This window comes from Scophthalmus maximus, chromosome 13 (assembly GCF_022379125.1).
Source record: "Scophthalmus maximus strain ysfricsl-2021 chromosome 13, ASM2237912v1, whole genome shotgun sequence".
In the NCBI taxonomy this organism is placed as follows: Eukaryota; Metazoa; Chordata; class Actinopteri; order Pleuronectiformes; family Scophthalmidae; genus Scophthalmus; species Scophthalmus maximus.
This window is the reverse complement of record NC_061527.1, coordinates 17,187,665-17,207,231: the sequence shown is the minus strand read 5'-3', so window position 1 is coordinate 17,207,231 and position 19,567 is coordinate 17,187,665. Positions and strand designations below refer to the sequence as shown.

The following is a 19,567-nucleotide window of genomic DNA, read 5'->3' as shown; positions in this document are numbered from 1 at the left end:
ACTGATAGAGTTGAAGGGGAAAGAATCCTTATTCACTTGAATAAAAATTATGATATCTACTTAAAAAAAACACAGCAATGTTAACTAGAGTTTATGCATGTTGCAAAACACAGACTCAAGTCAAAATCTATAAGGGAAAAAAGACGAAATGTTCTGTTTTGCAAAAAAAAGGTAAAAAAAGTAAAAGAAAATGGTGTTTCATTTGTTTATTACAGATGCTGCACTTGTTCTTCTATGGACTACCCCTGTTGGGTGCGTTTGTTTACGGTCTTCTCAAACCCGGGTGCACATGGATGTCGGACTGGACGGTGTTCTTCGCTGGGGCCATGATTCAGGTAACACGATATGTGTAACTGGTTGTGAAAACGTAGTGGAGATACACGCGTTGCATTCTGAAGTCTCATTCACTGAATGGCTCAGATTGATTAAAGGTTTCATCATCATCTTCTTCAGTACAAAGAGGTCTGACGCATGTAATTGCAATTAAACTCCCTGCTGTGAGCGCTCATCCTTTTGATAATTACCTGGACCACATCTATTCAGTGAAGCATATTTTGTGTAATAAGGAAGCTGGTGGTGATCTGTCCGTATCGCACAGAAAAATGAAAACCACGAGGAGACAAAGTCCTGGATTAAAATCTTGTTTCGCGTTTATGAAAGGTGGCAGACTCTGCGCTCTTCTTACTTTTTAAGTCTGTACATCATCTGTGCAGTGGTTTATCACCTCCGTCAGAGATCCTGCTCTCTATATTAGACTAATGACTGTTGGAAAATGAACTCCATCCAAGACTCCGGAATGTTTCTGTGAAGAAAAATGAAGACATTAAATGATCTGCCATTAATGTTTATGTAGAACAAAACATTAGACATCAGTGGAAGTATCGGCGGTGATCGGTACAATATGTATTAATTGATGACAATGCAATCCAACCTTTTGATCTGTGTTTCCCTCTAGTGCCAGTGGGCCCATATTGGAGGATCCCTCCATCCTCGCACCACAGCTCCATTTCATATCCCAAATGATGTTTTCTGGTGTGTGCTGGCAGCTAACCTCCTCTACACGGTCACTCCCGTCCTAGTGGCCCTGCGGGTTCGAAATAATCCCTATTTCTTCCTCAAGATCAGCCCCTTTCCCGGTCAGACGGGTTTACCAAACAGTGAAGAGAAAGACACCAAGTACAAAGACAAATAATAATTCTTAATCTTCATTGACCTTTGGAGTTAACCACTTATCTGATGATTCGTGAAGAGCTGTTTTACTTTAACTGCCATATTCCAAAATGCCAAAATACAAAATAATTTTGCTCAACATTTTGGGTTCAGTGCTTATTCAATTATATGCTTTCAGCCCTTGTTTTCTTCATGTCATGTATAAACACTGAAGCAGCTGCACGGTCAGTAAATTTGGTTCGCATAGCAATGTTTCTGGGCGATGATGACAGGTCGGTCGGTCTGCTGGTCCAACACCTTGGTCCAGACTGAATTGTCAGTCCAATTATTACACATTATCATGATTCTCCTTTGGGGACATTCATGATCCTCAGAGGATGAATCCCACTGACTGATCCTCTGAATTTTCCTCTTCCAACACAGGCACCAATGACTTTCATAATGATCCACTGACCACTTTGACATATTCTGGGAAATATCTTGATATGTCATCCCTGAATTGACACGACGTTTGGTATAGACATTCATGGTTCAAAGAGGATGTGCTCCTCCATCGGGTCAGAAATCAAATCTGTACAAGGCTTTGCTAAGATAACAACAATCCCACCAGCCCCAGGTAAATTGCTTGCATGGTACTATCCTGAAGTGAGATGGTGAATATGTTAGCATGCTGTCGTTGGCATGTAGCTCAAAACAATGCTTTGCCTTCAAGAATACCCTCACAGAGCCGCGAGCATGGCTGGAGATACTTCTTTATATCAAACCTGTTCACTATTCCACTCAGCCAGTGAGTGAGAAAAAGGGAGATGAATGAACATTGATATTGTTATTGTTGTCGTTGTTATTCAACCTTTCCACGGCCGTTTGCCTCAAGGACTCAGGGAAATAGGCTGTTGATGGCTGAAACAACATGTTGCCGAGGTTGGAGGTCGGTACTGGATGGGATGGGACACACAAGAGTGGGCAGGTTGCATCATAAGAAAAACATCATCAGGACAGCTGGCGATAAACCAAACATATCCATCGCAACCTGTTTTGTGCATTAATCAATGAACGTGCTCGCAGAGCAGAAGACAAATAATAAGAGAAGACGAAGATAAAAGCAATTATGTTTCCAGTCTGTCACCACAAGATTAGCGCTCAATGTTCTGTCTGACTGTTACATAACAACCACTCTGCTCCACATGCAAATAAGAGGCTTCAGTTTTCTTATCATTTTACGCAAGAAAAAAAGTCGTTTCATAGAAGATATTTAAAAACCTGACATAGGAACGATTTTTATTTATGATTATTTAGATGTATACTCTACACTGTGCTCTTGCTCACACATAGCTCTATTTTATTCCTCAAGACGTCGTAAAGAAACAGAGGCACACGATTGAGTTTGCACTTTGCCAGTCAGCAGTGGCTGCTGTCGTCAATGATGAAAAATACGATGAACATGCTGTAAAGCATCCTCTGTGAATTCAACCTTGGAAAAAAAGCGCATGGCAATTATCTTTGCCGAGGTTTTTTCGAACACAGATACACCATGACTCAATGCAAGAGAGAAGAGGCGAGTCTCAAAACATTCAGTGCTTCAAACGACCCAGTCAAACCAAAGAGCTGTTTTCACTTTTCGTATAGCTGACGCAGAGAGGAGACGGAAGCAGTTAACAGTTGAGCAAGAACAAGTCCAGCCAAAGCTGCTATAATACAATAGTGCAATATGTTGTCGATAAAATACTGAATTCTGCAGGAAACAAGCCCACATGTTTATTCATAAAAAACAACTCTACAATATGCCAACAATATAAATTGAGAGTTATGTGTTATCATTCACTATCTGGTATATTGCTTCATTTATTGACTGGCGAAGTTGACTGCATCTTTCACCCAAATTATTTTATAAATAAGCAACTATTTTCTTCGATTTTTTGGGATGGTGCTTTTAAAGTGGAGTACTTGTGTCCACGTCAGCCCACACACACGTCAAAGAGACAATGTGAGGATTTAAGAAGTGGTTGGTGTGTTTATTTGTGTGTGAGGGTGTTGATGAAACCAAAATATTCTTGCTATTTGTTGGAGCCACCACAGATCAATACTCAGAGCGGAGTGGTTAGGATGTGGCTCTGGTCAACACACACCAGCCGATCTCCATTTTATGAAGACAGCTCGTCTTTCCCGTTCTAAGTAGGAAAACGAGAAAGGCCTCAAATCTACAAGAAATGACTCAATATTCTTCTGACGTTCATTGATCCTCTGTTTCTTTTTCTGCTGAGGGACGCTGCTGTGTGTTCGCTCTGTGTGGGCGGGACACTGCCAGTGCTCCCATCACTGGCCTTTACAAAGACATCCAATAAATGCCTCCTGTTTTTGTTTGCCCCGACTAACACACTTTAATGACCACCTGTCATGGTGGTGAGTTTCAGTCTGCTCATCCACCCTTTCATTCATTCAGTCCAGTTGTTTGTGTAAACCCAATTCTAATAACTCACCTGTTCCCCTTGTTCCTCGTTCTCTTATTATAGCTCCCTATTCATTATTATACATGTCAATATCCACTTGCTTGCTGCCAGACTGTCCTTGTGCCACGTGCCTTAACTTTCTGGAGCTCTGTTCTTAGTCTGCCTGTTTGAAACCTGATCATGCATTTGACCTTGCCAGTTTTTTCTTTTCTTTACTTTTGCTTCAGCACGACACTTTGTACTTTGTTTTCCTATTTGGATTTCTGTATCCTTTTAATCTTTACTTTCACATCTTCCTCTTGAGTCATACTCTTGGGTCCCTTTTCTGAGAGCTGGGACAGTGACACATGAGATAAGAAGATAAGATAAGATAAGATAATCCTTTGTTAGTCCCACTATGGAGAAATATGTCCTGTCACAGCAGCAGAGGGCATAGTGAGAAATAGAAACAACAGTAAAAATAGTAGAGTAGGGTAATTCATAAATAAACACAGTATAAACACTAGGAAATAAAAAATAGAAATGATCTATACAGTGTAAACCCAATATGTACAGTGTGAACAGTGTTACAAGTCAGATATTGAAATTGCACAGAGACTATTGCACATTAAATTAGGACAAACCTGCGTGAGTTCATAGAGCAGAATGTGGATCATGTTGTCGACTGGGAGCAGAGCAGGTTGTACAGTCTGGGCAACAACATGCGATGCCTCTCCTTCAGACACGTGGGGTGATTCAGTCTGCCACTGAAAAAGTATTTTTTCTTGCATTTAATCAGAATTTCAATTCTGTGAGGATAATCGTCAGTGCAAAATACAAAAGCGGACCAAAAAGCAGATTATCATCACACCGTGTAATTTAATTGACAAATACAATTTTTCAAACCTTTTCAGTAATGATGTTGTTGGATGCAGTTCAGTCGTTCGAATGAACAAACCTTGTTTTCTTGACAGAGATGAAGGGGGTTATTTATGTTTAAAAAACAGCAGCATGACCCTTCTCTCCATCCCTACTCCATCAACAACAGTGGGCCACTCATAAGTAATTATCCCTTGTACTTCGCTGAGCAATAGACCAACAGGCCGGGAGAGGAAAAGAGGCACACTCATTTAATTCACTCTCCGTCGGCTCAGCAGCTTTTTCATGCCGAAGTGTGGCACAGCCCCCGTCCGCACATGCTAGATGTGCATTCTGTGAGAGTGACAGAGGCTTTAAATCAAACGCGGCTGCTCCAAACAGCTCTGTAATCCCATGATGGGAGTCACAGGAGATCTCTGCTGCAGATCTCTGCTCCGGGCGGCTCCGGGGAAAAATAAAGATATACACATTTCACACCACGGTGACGTGGGTTTCACTTTTTTTAGTGATTGTCTTTCGAAGAAATGTTTTCATGAGTAAAAGTACACCCACATTAGCAAATGAATAAGAGACCCCTTCCATATATCCATTTTCTATACCGCTTTATCCTTGTAGGCTCACGGGGGGGCTGGAATCAATCCCAGCCTGGATCACACCCTAGACTGGTCGCCAGCATATCACAGGGCCAACATACAATTAGCATACAATTAACCATTCACACTCAAATTTCATGGTCAATTTAGAGTCTCCAATTTACGTAACCCCAGTCTGCATGTCTTTGGAGTGTGGCAGGAAGCAGACTCCACAAACTCCACGTGTAAACTCCTCACAGGAAGGCCCTGGCTGGATCGAACGGGGATTCAAATCAAGGCCCCACCATGCAGCCCCAGAATAAGAGACAATTGAGCAATATATTGACTTCTTACATACATGAAAAGACTTTGGTCATTAATGTATGTACTTATTTATTACCCAGTGGGATCATTTCAGGCCTTTTAGGTCTTTTAGAAAACCGGTTATGATATTTTCCATAGTGTATCCATCGACCACTTTCATGCACCTCCAGAGATGAATTCTGATGCATCTCAGGACATCTTTATGCACTAATGGACAAACAACGATTGTTAATCCCCATTTTTAGCTGCAGGCTACTTTCCTGATTTCACTTTCACACACTGGACTTTCAAATCCTCAAGATTCAGCTTGCTGCCTCACTGCTGAGAGAAATACATTTTTTATTTGTTTCATTTGAGATGATAACCTCACTCTAAGTAGCAGAGAAATCCCATAGTGCTATAACAATATTGGAAAAACAAGTTGCCCACAGTTCATTTCTTAACCCGTAATAGATTCGTACAGGGATAATCTCTCTGCTCCGCTCTTGGGGCACTAAACTGGAGCATCTGTCGTGCGAAGGCCTTGTCTAATTCGGGGCAGGGAATATTTGGTTTCATTTGACTGTAACCATAACTTAAGACCAAGTTTAATACAGTAAAATATACGAACTGACAGTTTCCCTCTTCTGCTGCATCTCTTGCTGGTAGGTCTGCAGTGCTCCAGGGAGAACCTGGGCCCACGTGTCAAACTGTGAAGAGCTCTCGCGGAGCACTGCAGTAACTCTGGCAGCTGCACCGCAGTTGACAGGTCCACTTTCTTGCTCTGTGATCAGAAGCACAGAACGCCATAATGTAGGCATCAGTGCAACTTCTTCTCCTCTTTTTTCTGATAACAGAAAGTGCAGCCGCCTCACGCTTCAAGGCCCGTCTCTTTTCATTGTCGCCCGCTATGATCTCGAGAGCCTCGCTTATTTAAGAGTCATTCACGTGGAAGGCTCATGTTGAGCCCACACCCCTTTCCCATATGGTGCTTGAGAGAGACTTCAATGTCAGTCGTGTCAGTGATGCTGTTGGGGAGTTGATCAAAAATCACGTAGAGCTGCAGAACCTCATGATCAGACTTACCTTGAGTTGCTGTGGCTCAGGAGGAAGAGTGGTTCGTCAGAGCAGAGGGTCGCTGGTCGAACCCCGGCTCCTCCAGAGAACGTTTCGAAGTGTCCTATAGGCAAGACAGTGCTGTGAGAAAGTGCTGTGAGAATGAACAAATATGACTTGTCCTGTACAGAACTTTGAGTGGACGATAAAACTAGAAAAGCTCAGTATAAATCAGTCCATTTACCTCCTTCACGTGAGCTTGTCGACCATTTTCTGACACATTTAAAGCTTTATGTTATATTATCTGGCTGCAAACGGAGAGGCCTGGGTCACTTCCACAAGGAACTCTCCATTGGAGCCCGTCTCCACTGGCTCAATCTACTGAAGTCAGTCAACTCACTGAATAACTAGGTCATTTGCACCACAATCAAATTAGTTTGGAAGCAATTCTTTGCAAATTTGTTTGAGTTAATACCTTAGGCCCCCGTCCATTTAATTAATGATATGTCATTATAAATGAATGTGTTTGTCATATACCTGGTATTTAATAGTAATATTGTTCAGTGGTGGAGGAAATGTTATGGCTGCTGTTTTAGGGACCTAAAAGCAGACACAGTCACATTGCATAGTTAGCAAAATATGCTAGCAATTTAGTATGTTTCACACTTTCTCCAAAATAATAGTAACAAAAGCAAAATAAATGTGGTGGAGTAAAAGGTACGGTGCTATATTTCAGTCATTGTAGCGAAGTTGAAGCATAGGCCTAATTTAATAAAGTGAAAATACTTCTTCAAATTTGTATTTACACACAATTATTTGAGCAATTGTAGGCTACATTGCACCAGTGGTATTATCATTGTTAATTACTTTAACACTATTGAAACGATCTCTTCATCCTACAGATATAAAGTCGACTGGACCAGGATTTGAGTTGTCTTGAATAAAACAAGCAGTCTCAATCTGCAATCATCAACACAAACAGCCTCCATTATTTGTACTGGCTTTAAACAGCAACAGTGTTTCTGCCTGAGAGTCAATGAGATTTCACTGCATCAACTGAAACAAAGTGTGACTCTCTTACCAATAAGAGTCGCTCTAATGGGTTCGGATAATAAGACACAGAAAGAGATTCACAAACACTGAATCAGTGTGAGATCATTGCTGTGATTGACTTACAGTACACACACACAGTCTGCTCTGTCAAATGTGTGCTGCGTCACTGGAGAACTGCGGAACCCACAAACACTCGTGGTTCCCCTGCAGTGCGAGAGATCAGCGATGGGACTGGAAACAGAGAAAGAGAGAGAGAGAGAGAAGGAGGAGGAGGAGGAGGAGGAGGTGAGTGGTGCTGCAGAACAACACAGCCTGGCTGAGGAAATTAAACGGCGCACAGCGGCACATCTGCTTCATCTAGACAGTATTTCTGTTGTGATAGCCATGGTAAGTTCACTTCTGTGCTTGAATAGTGCGACTCTGCTCTGCAGTCCTCTGCGCTGCATGAGACCTGCAGGGGTGATCGCCGGACTAACCTTGAGAAAACTGATGCAGCAGGGGCTGTTTTTAGTGTGCAACGTGCATGTGAAGTGGCTGCTTTAGTAACTCTGCCTTAGTGGGGCCTGTCGTCATGTTCATATACGTTATGTACTGCAGCAGTGCTGCTTTATAGAAGGTAATTATTCATAGGGGACACTGGCAATGTAGACCTCAGGTAGAGAGCATACAGTAGCTTTACTCTTTTATTTTGTCGTGATGATTTTATTCCATCCACAATAAAGAATGTGATATGTGCTTTGCTGCATCACCACTGGTGTCACATGCATACCTATACAAGCCACTCACTGTAGAGCACACACACGCACACACACACACGCACACACACACACACACACACACACACACACACACACGCACACGCACACGCACACGCACACGCACACACACACAGCACATGTAAAGATAATGAGCACTTGACTAGATTAAGCAGCAGTGACCTTGTGATCCATCACATATTCTGTAATGAGAGTTTGAAAAGTGTTGAAGCCTCTGTCTGCCTCTCTCTGTTATGAATAATATGTATGACAAACTGTGTGCACCTCCTTCACTTGGCACTGAGCATAAAAAGTGCCAAAGAAGCTTAAAGTTTTAAATATTCACCGAGGAGTATCTCTTCTTTTTAAACTGTAACCGTGAGTAATGTGTGTAGCAGACTGCTGAGGTATTTTAAAGCAACTCTCAGTCTGAACATAATAAACTTACTTTCTTGTAATGAGAAGGTTGAAGTTATCAACTTCAACCTTCACTCAACTTCAACCACTTAAGCTCGATGGTATGATGTTTGGAGAACGCAGGAGACAGATGGATTTTGTCCGTGGTACATGGGAAATATATGCTTATACAGTCAACTGCTGATTGATCTTGATTGTGCCCCTGAATATTACTACTTTTTTTATTCCACCTTTTTCCGATGAGCCTGTGATTCTCCTGTGTCCCTGCTCTGTCCTTTCCTGCAGTTCCCAAAGGGGTCTCAGCCTCTGGCCCTTGGGAAACTATCCCTTTTGGTTTTCAGCCTGACCTACGCCCTCTCAGTGACTTCTCTGCCTGCTGACATAGAGAAGGGAAAGAGGAAAGTGGTGCACGTTCTTGGTGAGTACATTTTTTTTCATTCATGTTTCTTAATGGTGCTCATTGGCAAAATGACAAGCATCTCTGAAATGTTCCCAAATTTCTTTAAGATATATGTACTTTCTTTTATTCATCGGAGCACTGAAATGAATTACTTTACATGCTTAGATAACCAATGACTGCAATTGAAATTATCGACTGGATTATAGACTATTTTCTTTTGAACAAAAATGTATAGAAATAAAGTTGGTTGTGTATTAGATATTCTAAAATGATTGAATTCCTCCTCCTGTCTGCCTGGCATTACCCGAACAAAGCAGCTCAAAGGTCATACTGTATAATTATTTCTTCTGCAGTCAGTGTTAACAAATATTGTAATTAAAGTAAATATATAGTAATATATTTAAAGATAAAAGCAATTTGACTTAATTAAAGGTACAGACATATCTGCAAAAGTACTCATAATGTAGAATGTTAGTCTTTATTGCATAGTGCAGTGTATTATTGGATGATATCACATTAATATAGGGGTGATTTAATGATGTAGCAAATTGACATTGGGTATACTGTAATAACAACATTATACATCATATGCTCTACATGTGTTTTGTATGTAAATTCTTGACAATCAAACATTACAGATTAAGCAAAAAGAAAAGAAACACGAAATTACAGCCGCTGGATAAATGTAGCGAAGTCAAGGGCATTATGCTTCCCTCTGAATCAGTGTCTTAGCAGCACGAGGTACAGAGCTGCAAAATCATCTCGCTGCAGTGGTGTTTGGAGCCCTGTCCATCCTTGACTCCCCTCGGCTCTCTGTTTTCATCTTGATTAAGTCTCCGGTTAGTTGGTAACTTTGTCTGTCAGCTGTTGTGTGCTGGGCAGACTGCGTACAGTGGGTTTATCTGATCAAAAGCTGCTGGCTGCTTCTTTAGCTTCTAGTTTCACCAGGACAATATGATGAATGCACTTTCTCATCTTCAGATCCCCATCTCTTCACACAGGGCCCCTGACTCAGAGTCACCAGTGCAGTGACAGGGACACAAAACGCTCCCCGTGTGCAAACACCCCCGGGTCGTCTCTGAACCCCTCAATGGAAGAGTGACATGAACGTCAGTGTGTCGCAGCGCAGCCTTCAGTGTTGTGATATAATGTGCTCAAAGTCATGATCAAACACCGCTTGGTGATTTCGTGGCTGCTGGTGATAAACAACTTTGCAGAGAGCAGAAAGCAGTGACAGGACTAATTGCCGGCTGGCATGAATAATTGCAGGTGCCATTATCTGGTCACAACATAGAAGAAAACCTCTTGTAGCTGCTCATTAAGTGTTCTAAATGTCTATACCACGCTTGTCATGCGCGTGCTGCTTGGTTGCCTGGATGCACACACAGCATCTGAGCAAATGCAAACTGGATCTCCTCATTATCCATGTGGACGCCGAGGCCTGTGCCCACCATTAGTCTTGGGTCATTTTGATGAATTGCTCTCAGCAGAGGTTGGGGTTAAAACTGTTGGGGTGGGTCTTTTCACAGATCCAGACAGAGAAGAGCCTGAGCTGCAGACTGGACCCCTTTGATCCAAAACCATTTTCTCCAGTATTGCTATGCTGAACGTTGAGGCGCGAATGCCACAGCTCACGCTGATGCTGATTCAGTTGCGCAGGAGTCGTGCTGTGATCTCCCTCACAATGAGAATCAAAGATTGAACATCATGATTAGAATATTAATTACAAATATCGGCAGTGTCGATGGTGATTGCAAACAATACTTAGAGGACTAAATTGCGCATATTTGCATGGACATGGATAATTCCTTTTACCCACTTGCAAAGTAAATTAATAATTTGAAAATTTAAAAAAGTATACGGAAACCGGTCAGTAGGATTAGAAGAAAAAAATAATCATATCATTCCGCAAATGCTAAATGTTGAATTTCACCTTTTTTCTTGGTCTCCCTCCTTCCCACAGAGGATGACACTGGAGCAGTCGTTGTGCAGACAGCTCCGGGTAAAGTGGTGACACATCGCGGTGGCTCCATCACTCTGCCCTGCAGATACCATCACGAGCCAGAGAACACCGACCCGGGTCGCATCCGGATCAAATGGACCAAAGTGACAGATGCCCTGCAGTTTGAGGACGTGTTTGTGGAACTTGGGAGGTACATTCTGCATCTGCATTTTTCAGTCAGTCATTCATTCAGTGAGTCGGTTTCTATCGTTTTGGTCAAATGTTCCCGTTCCTCACACCAACAATACTGTATGTTGATTTGATGGTTTCCTTTCCTTGTTCTTTCATGTTATACTGAAGAGTCTTATCATAACTCATATTTCTATGTATCTTTAGGAATCAACTCTTAGAAATGACATAGATGTTTTGCTATCAAGTAAAGTAGCCAACTTAAGTCTACCTTTGAATAATGTCTTGCACATTTTTAAGAAAAAAAACATAAACTTGTGTGAAAAATGTCTCCAGGCAGCAGCGTGTATTTGGAGCGTACCAAGGACGTGTGTTTTTGGAGCAGGCTGGACCAGGCGACGCCTCGGTCATCATCCAAAATGTCACGCTGGAGGACTATGGACGCTACGAGTGTGAAGTCACTAATGACATGGAAGATGACACGGGATTTGTCAACCTTGACCTAGAAGGTCAGGAATTAGGTCCATCGGGGGGGGTTTGTTAAAGCTGCTAAATACTGTCGCTCAAACTCGATTGTACCCGCCATTGTCTAAAGTGTTGGTCAAAGACTGTTTCAGATCAAATGAAATTTAAGTGAAAATCATAATTTCACAGCCTCGCACTCAACGGTGAACTTATCTCTGCCCACTGTAGGAGTGGTGTTTCCCTACTACCCCCGTGAGGGGCGCTATAAGCTCAACTACCACCAGGCGGAGGATGCCTGCAAACAGCAGGACGCCATCCTGGCCTCCCACTCTCAACTGCACAAGGTCAATGCAAACCATCCCTCCTGCTGAAACATGGACGGTCTGTTAGAAAAAGGGTAGAAGTCACATTTATTTACAGGCATATCAATGATAGTGACTCTGAAATAAAAAATATGACCAGACCAGAAAATTTTTAAATTTTTTTTTTTTTTTTAAATCCCTACACATTGGAGACCAGTGTAATGGAGTTATGTCAGAAGAGATAAACCACATTCTTTCTTCACCCACCAATGTCTTTAATCCTTCGGTGTGACCCACTGACCTACATTATCTCCTTCCACAGGCCTGGCTGGAGGGACTGGACTGGTGTAATGCTGGATGGCTGGAGGACGGCTCAGTCCAGTACCCCATCTCTCATCCCCGCGACGAGTGCGGCCGCAAGGACAACCCCGCTGGTGTTCGTAACTATGGCTACAGGCACAAGGAGGACGAGCGCTATGATGCTTTCTGTTTCACCTCCAAGCTGAATGGTGAGAACCAGAGAGATACGCAGGTCGGCGGCCGCAGGTGTGTGCACATGCATGTGCATATCTGATGGTCAAGAACACTTTTTGTTCATGATCGTACACCTCAAAACAAACACGCAGCCGCAGCATCGTGCATCCGGGGCTCCTGATTGGAAGACAACAAGACATCCAACTGAGTTGGGTCGTAGTGATACTGTATAGAAAGAGGATGTATCATGAGTGTGGGACCGCCGGGGAAATGAGGTCTGTGTCTCTAATCTCCGCCTGTGATCTCGCAGGCCTAAGGCCATTGGATTTAGATCAAGCTGTGTTGATTCAGCTCTGCTAGGGCCACAGTGTCCGCTGGGTAACATGCAATGCCTTTCATCTCCCAGTTCTTTGATTTACATCACATTCCCTCAGAGAGTCTGAGAGTGTCTCCGTCGCACATGCCAGCTGCAGGTTCAGAAAAACTCAAATGAACTTGAGAAAAGTCAGAGGCTGCGGGTTAACTTTCATCAGGATGGAAACTGACGGTCTCTGTGCAGTTCAAACAAGTCAATGTTGGTTATTGGAAAAATAGCTGGTAATTTTGGGAAACAATCTTATCTGCTGTCATTGCTGGGAGTTAGAAGAGAAAATTCATACCAGGCAGTTACACGCGGGTGGTTGGAGTGAGCTGCTACTTAGCTCTGCCTAGCCCTGTCCAAAATTCCCCTACTAACACCTTTATATCTCACTGATTGACACATCTCATTTAGTCTGTACAAAAACTAAAGAGTAAAATGCACGATTTCTGTTTCATTCATTTACGCCTGGACTGTGACTGCAGGGCCAGCCCTGAGGATGTGCCTGACTGACAGAGTTGCACGTCTGTCGGACCTCTCCCATTGGCTGTTGCTCTGTCACAAATGATTTTGCATGAAGAGTTTCTCTGTTCCGCCCTGTCTGCGGTGAACTGCCTGTGCATGTCTGTTGTGGGAACATGCACAGCTTAAGGGGAAGCGAAGCTCAAAAGTGTTTTGCTGGCTTAACAAAGCTGTCAGCCGCCCGGCAGGAGACTCACTCACTGTGTGATCACATAATCGATCCCGTGATCAATCAAACAAGTTTTTGTACGGGTCCAGCAAATCAGAGGTAACTTGTCAATTGGAGAGCCTGAGAACTCTTTTCCTCTTCTTCCGGTCTGTGTGTTATGCCAAGCTAAGCTGCCAACTGTAGCTTCATATTTAGCCTGAGTGGCACAGTATTAATCTTTTTATCTAACTCCCGGCAAGCAAGTAAAATAAGTATATTTCCCTAAGCTGTGGAGCTGGATCTTTAAATCATTTACAATATTAGTGGAACAGAGTGCATCATTGCTCAACGGGGAATTAAAAGAAATTCTGTTTGGAAAAAAACATGCGTCTTCACGCAGGCATTGCACCACTTTGAAGTTTGATAGATAACTAAAAACTTCTCAGCATTTGAAACACTTACTAGATAAAAGACAATGCTCTGCATATGAATTACAAATCAATTGTTCGGGACAGCCAGCAATTCCTCCCCTCAGGGAAAGAATAGTATGACAGAAACCTTAAATGATGGCTCACGGCCTCCCTCGTGTGTTAATTATTGTGGACAGTCTGTTGTGGGCAGCTCGGGCAGTGGTCAGGACCGATGCTGTTGCTCGTCCCCTGGGGGACACCAGACAATATTCTGCCTCTCTAATAGCCACCAGTCACATAAACAAGCACAAAATCAATAGCTGAGCCAAGTGCAAAGCTGAGGTTGCGGACATGATTTTCATGATGAGAGCCCCAAGTTAGGTCGGGTAGTTAGGAGAGGCTCCCACCTTGTTTTGCAGCTCGGTTCAAACCAATCAACCAATCAGGTCACTCGTTCTCTAATACTGCCAGGCGAAGTGCCTCCCCAGAGCTGGGATTAAAGCAAAAATGTTAGTGTTTTAGGAGTAATGTTGAGTTACAGTGCTCCCCATTGTATTGGCTTTCGATTTTTGAGCAGCTGCCCAGACAGTTGTTTGAATGAGTTTATATTCTGAGCACAATCATGTGTAGAGGCCAGGAAAACTGAGAATAACTCCCCTCCAGGCTCAGCTTGTCTCTGTTGCTTCCCCCCCCCTCACTTCTCTCACTTGAACGATGCACTTGCTTTGTTTCATTTCACCTCTTCACATGTTCTTACAACAAACATCCCCTCCTCACCCTCTATACCCCCCCCCCCCCCCCCCCCCCCCCAGGCAAAGTGTACTTCCTCAAACGCTTTAAGAAGGTGAACTATGCGGAGGCAGTGAAGGCTTGCGTTCGAGATGGCTCTGTGGCGGCCAAAGTGGGCCAGCTGTACGCAGCATGGAAGTTCCAGCTCCTGGACCGCTGCGAAGCCGGTTGGCTGGAGGATGGCAGCATCCGTTACCCCATAGTGAACCCCCGTTCACGCTGTGGAGGATCCCAGCCAGGTGTCCGACACCTGGGCTTCCCTGATAAGAAATTTCGCATCTATGGGGTCTACTGTTTCCTCCACAACAAGGAAGATGGAGCAGGTGGTACTGTAACAACAAAAGGCCCTACAGATACTTTGACAAGGAGGAAGAGCAGCAACAGCAGCCCCATGAATGCCACTAGGGTGATTTAGAGTGGAAAGACTGGGAGCAGGAGGGGGATGCACATTTTGGATTTTACCGCAACTGTCGCCTCGGGTGATCTTCCTTTCGTCTACAGTCAGTCAATCATCTTAAGGAGTAAATATGTTAGCACATCTGTAGTCAGAAAAACGGTTAGATAAAACTGCAGCTTGATCATCATTCAGACACACATCAGATCAGAGAGTCTGCCATGAATATGCTTGTGGGTGTGTGTGTACGTACGTGGAACATATTTTTGGCCTCCGCTGGGGCTCCTGAGCACTGAGCCCCAGTCTGAGCCAGAATCCCGGAGCCATGGTGAAAACATTCATTACTGGGTGAGATGGGATGATCTGCCTCACCGTATGGAAAGAATCCAAGACGCCCTGTTAAGTTGGGATTGTACAAAGTGTAATCACCTGTAACAGGGAGCCATGCTTGGTTAGCAACCCTCTGGCACAATGCGAGTCATTTCTCTCATTAACTCAGACTTGGCAATCTCATCATCAGAGCTGAACAGGCAGGTGGTAAATATTGCACTAGCTCTTCAAATATTTACGCTTTAACTTTAAGGCATCTTTAGCTTAGCTGTAGAGCGCATGTATGGTTTGGTTGAGAGTAGTCACTCGGGCTGAATTAGCAAAAATAAAAAGCAACAGTAATTGATATTAACCTCGCGCACTGCACCTCGGAGCTACCCGGGCCTCCAGCTGCACTATAGATCTTATTTCTTTATTTCCCATCTCTACTTTGTGTAGAGTATGTTTGCCTTTATAGAATGGATGAATGTTCTGGGAAAATGTGAAAGAAAAAATAAAAGTCTTGAAATTGTTGAGTTGAACAACATGTGTTTGGGTGCAGGTCTTTTTCTTCTATATTAGGATATAAAGCACAAATTGGTGTTAAATGAAACACAAACATTAGAGAAGAAATAGTAGTTTGGCTGAGGTCGATGACAATGATATTTGTTGAGCAGGTATTTGACTAGATTTTGGATCAAATTTGGACATGACTATGGCACTTGATTAAAACTTAAGGGGTTTGAACAAAATTGGGCTACCAAAGTTCCTGACAATCCATAAAAATAGTTATTGAGAAATTTCACAGAAAATAACGCGTCATGTGTTATGGTGGTGTGAGAGGAAATGTCATGGTAATGCCAAAGTCAGTAGGATATTATAACCACAAAGATTTGTACCAAATTTTATGCAAATCTATGCAAAAAGTGTCGAGCCATTACACTAAAAACAAAAACATGAACCTCAGAGTGGCTGTAGAAGAAAAGTCAAGGGGAAGTCAGTAGGATCCATCCTCCGGGACCATGAATATCTGCCTAGTGAACGCCATATCAATATTTGGTGATCACTTCCTGTTGGCTATCAAGCAGCCCCTTATTGAACTGACAGATTTTTATCATTGCGGCGGGATGTTCAGGGTGACGACGACGTTCATGCAATATGCAAAACAAGTTGGTTATTCCTCCGAGTAAATGCATGCTAACTACGCTATGTGCATCAAATGAAGTTTCTCTCAACGGATCCCCCTGGGTGAACACCGGGGGGCGCTCACTCTGCAGCTGCTTCTGAGGGCCGAGGTGAGGAGCCACAGTTGATCAACGAGGACCGTTTCCGTGGGGAGTTGGCGTGCTTGGCTCTGCCTCACATGCTCCACTGTTCGCCAACCAGAGAGAAGCTGCCGAGCAGTGAACCCGACTCTGGGTGGGAGTGAATTGGTGTTTCTCCAGCGCAGCAGAACCAACCATGTTATCGTCATAGCAACTGACAGCATGTAAGCAAGTGATTGCTGTGAGTGACAAACTTGATCTGTGAAATAAACCCCACATTTGTTTGCTATGCATTGACAACTTTGGGTTTAAAAACAAAATAAAAGTTTGGTGTGACCCGGCAGATCAAAGTTGATGATTTTAATGAGAACTCTCACCAACCCCATTAGTCTGCGCTTCTGTGTGAATCTGTGTGAGTCACAGGCACTAAATTAATAAGCAAAGTCTTGCTTGATGCATTTTGACATTTATTTTTCATGCTGAATTATGTATTCTGGATTTCAGTGCTGATGAGATTTCAATGTTTTTTTATGCGCTCGGGATTGCGATGTTAACCCATATGAAATTCACTCTGCATGGCATTTAGCAGCAAGTCCATCTTATGTAAGAGCGGAGGTCATAAATAGCAGCCAATACTTCCTGTTCGACTGCCAGCTCTTTGGCAAGCAGCGAGGCAGATCTGTGTGCAGTATGCTTTTGTTTGCAGGAATCATAATGGTGATAGCAGCTTCGTGTTGGAGCAACTGAGTGCTCAAACAAACCGACACATTCCACAGATGGTGAGAGCTCAACAGGGCAGGCAGCAGAAAATCCCCATGAGGCAGAACATTAGACAGGCACTGGCCTTGATTAAAACGTATCCACGCTCCCTTTATTGAATGACAAGAGGAGCATTTGATGTAAAGGCACAGAGAGAAAAGACAAACAGAATGATGATGCAAAGACAGATGCACGACAGAAGAGTGATTGGACCACTTTAACTAGTTTGCTCAGAAGATGACAGAGCTGTCTTCATTTCATCGAAGCCACTACGTCGCCTTTTCTTCTGAGAACGACATGAAATGAGGTGACCCCTTGACAACGGAGAATTGCCACGCCACACAATAAATTCAAAGGAATGGGAACGACGCTGGCTCTCACCTTACCCTCATTCATCAGCCTGTGACAGAGGTCACGGCCTCGCAACAGGCCGGGGACGGAGGCAGAATTGAAGGGACAAGTAGCAGCAAAGTGAGACAAGAAATAGAATGAAACGTGATTAATACCAGTCGCACACAATTACATGTACATACACACACTACTGGTGCACCTCGCAGATGTTTTCACAGACATCTCCGTGATCCTCCTGGTGTTCTCTCACCTGCTAGACTTGGACAAATGACACCAACACTTGTTGACCCCTTTTTCACTTGTTATATTAATCAGCGATGGCTCCCTTCCCTTTGTGTATCCCCACAGGCCAGTCCGGTAGGCAGGCATGCAGAATACCATTGCCCTGGGCGCAGCCACCGCTGACGTTATTAATCATACATGTGCTATTACCTGACTAAATGTCTGCTGTGAAAGAAAAAGGCCCATAAGTAGATGGATCCCACATTAACTGGCGTCAGGGAGGCCGTCTGAGGTGTGGAGGTTCAACCAGAGTTGGGCGGATGAGGAAAGAGATAGTGAGGATCAGGTAAGTGAACCTGTCGGACAGGGAAACAGGAATCACAAATGGAGTGCAGAGCGAGATATGAAACATCTGATGCAACTGAGATGGATGGGCAAAGTGTTGACACACAGAGTGACTGCATGATCTGGTGAAGACTGAAGGGAAGGACGGGTCTTAAATCCTGGATCCCGAACACTGACAGGTATACTGTAGTGTTCCAAATGTTTCACATGGACGCTACTTTCCTTGTTCTTTGAGTGTATATATTTTTTGATACCTCTACACTGTATAGTGCATTAACTTACACTTTCAAATAAAGTGGCAGGTGGTATATATATATATACTCCAATATCTTGATTTTTGGATTTTATTTTAAAGCGCTTCAGCACAGACTTTCATCAGGAGCAAACAGATGTGATGGATAAGAAAGTTCTTAACAGACATTTTCAAAAAACATTCACAAAGTATCCAGTAGGTTCATTGTATCAGTCTGCCATCAGGTTAACACTTTTGTTCTCCATATCAGCACCATCTCGTGGTCTGTTTCATCGCCACATTGTGATTTGCCCCTTTTTTTGTGCATTACACACTTAATCAAAATAAAAGTCGCAAAATCCACATTAGACCAACATTTCATGGACTAAACCTCGTACATCAGAAAACATAGACGACCGAGCTCTATGTTTATGGATCTAAAGTACTTTTTGTTTCCGAAGCTGTTACTCCAGTTTGCCACCACCAGGTTGACTTCTTCTTTGCCTCGGAGGCGCAGACTACAAAAATAGTAGTACCAGAAAATATTGTGCTATTGCCTTGTTTTAACGGTATTTTCCCACAGGCACAACAAAAATGTAAATAACCCCTCTAATGTCGAAGGTAACAGCGCTTTAATGGTAGGAAAAAATATAACTTGCAAATACATTTTTACTGATTGATAATATTTAAACAAAGTTTGTCTTAATTAAGGTTTGGAGAAATCCCCCCTTCATCCCTCTCTACAAATGACGGAGCACATGTCTCCTTTGTTGAAAGTGTACATGTACATGCTTGGAGATTATGCCCGCAGGAATGAAGTTTAACTTTTTCCATCAGACCCAAATATTGTTATGATTGGAAACACAAACAGTTGCCATATCCACGCAACCTTATCCCAAGGGAAATGGCTCCTTAAATTGCCTCCCTAAACTACCTCCCATAATGCCCTATGCATTCTGTGTGTAATTTGCTGATACATATTCTGCATTGAAAGCAGTCGGCTCGTGGAGACAGGCAATCGGCCAAATTGTGAGAGGTTTCCCCCAGAGTGTGGGGCACA

The 19,567-nt window shown here is 43.2% G+C and overlaps 2 protein-coding genes and 1 long non-coding RNA gene across 9 annotated transcripts in view; 2 read left to right on the top strand and 1 right to left on the bottom strand.

Annotated features, from left to right (window-relative positions):
• tm6sf2b (transmembrane 6 superfamily member 2b) overlaps window positions 1–1,311 on the top strand; it is a 31,145-nt gene extending 29,834 nt beyond the window's left edge. For all 3 annotated transcript variants that reach the window (XM_035646565.1, XM_035646564.2, XM_035646563.2), the window contains 2 exons: window positions 216–335; window positions 956–1,311. In XM_035646565.1, coding sequence (XP_035502458.1) covers window positions 216–335; window positions 956–1,192 — 357 coding nt within the window. In that variant the 3' untranslated portion in view covers window positions 1,193–1,311. The remainder of the gene's footprint in view (window positions 1–215; window positions 336–955) is intronic.
• On the bottom strand, window positions 320–11,126 carry LOC118317678. Of its 4 annotated transcripts, none has more exons than XR_007031966.1 (7): window positions 10,965–11,126; window positions 8,862–9,007; window positions 7,583–7,690; window positions 6,437–6,530; window positions 4,503–6,134; window positions 4,241–4,363; window positions 320–802 (listed from the first exon to the last, which is right to left on the bottom strand). It is a non-coding gene; the product is annotated as an uncharacterized LOC118317678 (long non-coding RNA). The 4 variants fall into 4 exon arrangements; XR_004795485.2 differs by lacking the exon at window positions 320–802 and adding an exon at window positions 1,454–2,105 and having other exon boundaries at window positions 10,965–11,125; XR_004795487.2 differs by lacking the exon at window positions 320–802 and adding an exon at window positions 1,454–2,105 and having other exon boundaries at window positions 8,862–9,004; window positions 10,965–11,125.
• Window positions 7,670–15,880, top strand: hapln4 (hyaluronan and proteoglycan link protein 4). Of its 2 annotated transcripts, none has more exons than XM_035646562.2 (7): window positions 7,670–7,846; window positions 8,926–9,049; window positions 10,995–11,184; window positions 11,499–11,671; window positions 11,856–11,971; window positions 12,252–12,438; window positions 14,654–15,880. In XM_035646562.2, the coding sequence occupies exons 1-7, from the start codon at window positions 7,685–7,687 to the stop codon at window positions 15,043–15,045; spliced, it is 1,344 nt and encodes a 447-aa protein (XP_035502455.2). In that variant the 5' UTR covers window positions 7,670–7,684; the 3' UTR covers window positions 15,046–15,880. The 2 variants fall into 2 exon arrangements, with proteins under 2 accessions (XP_035502455.2, XP_035502454.2); XM_035646561.2 differs by having other exon boundaries at window positions 8,917–9,049.
• The last annotated feature ends 3,687 nt before the right edge of the window (window positions 15,881–19,567 follow it).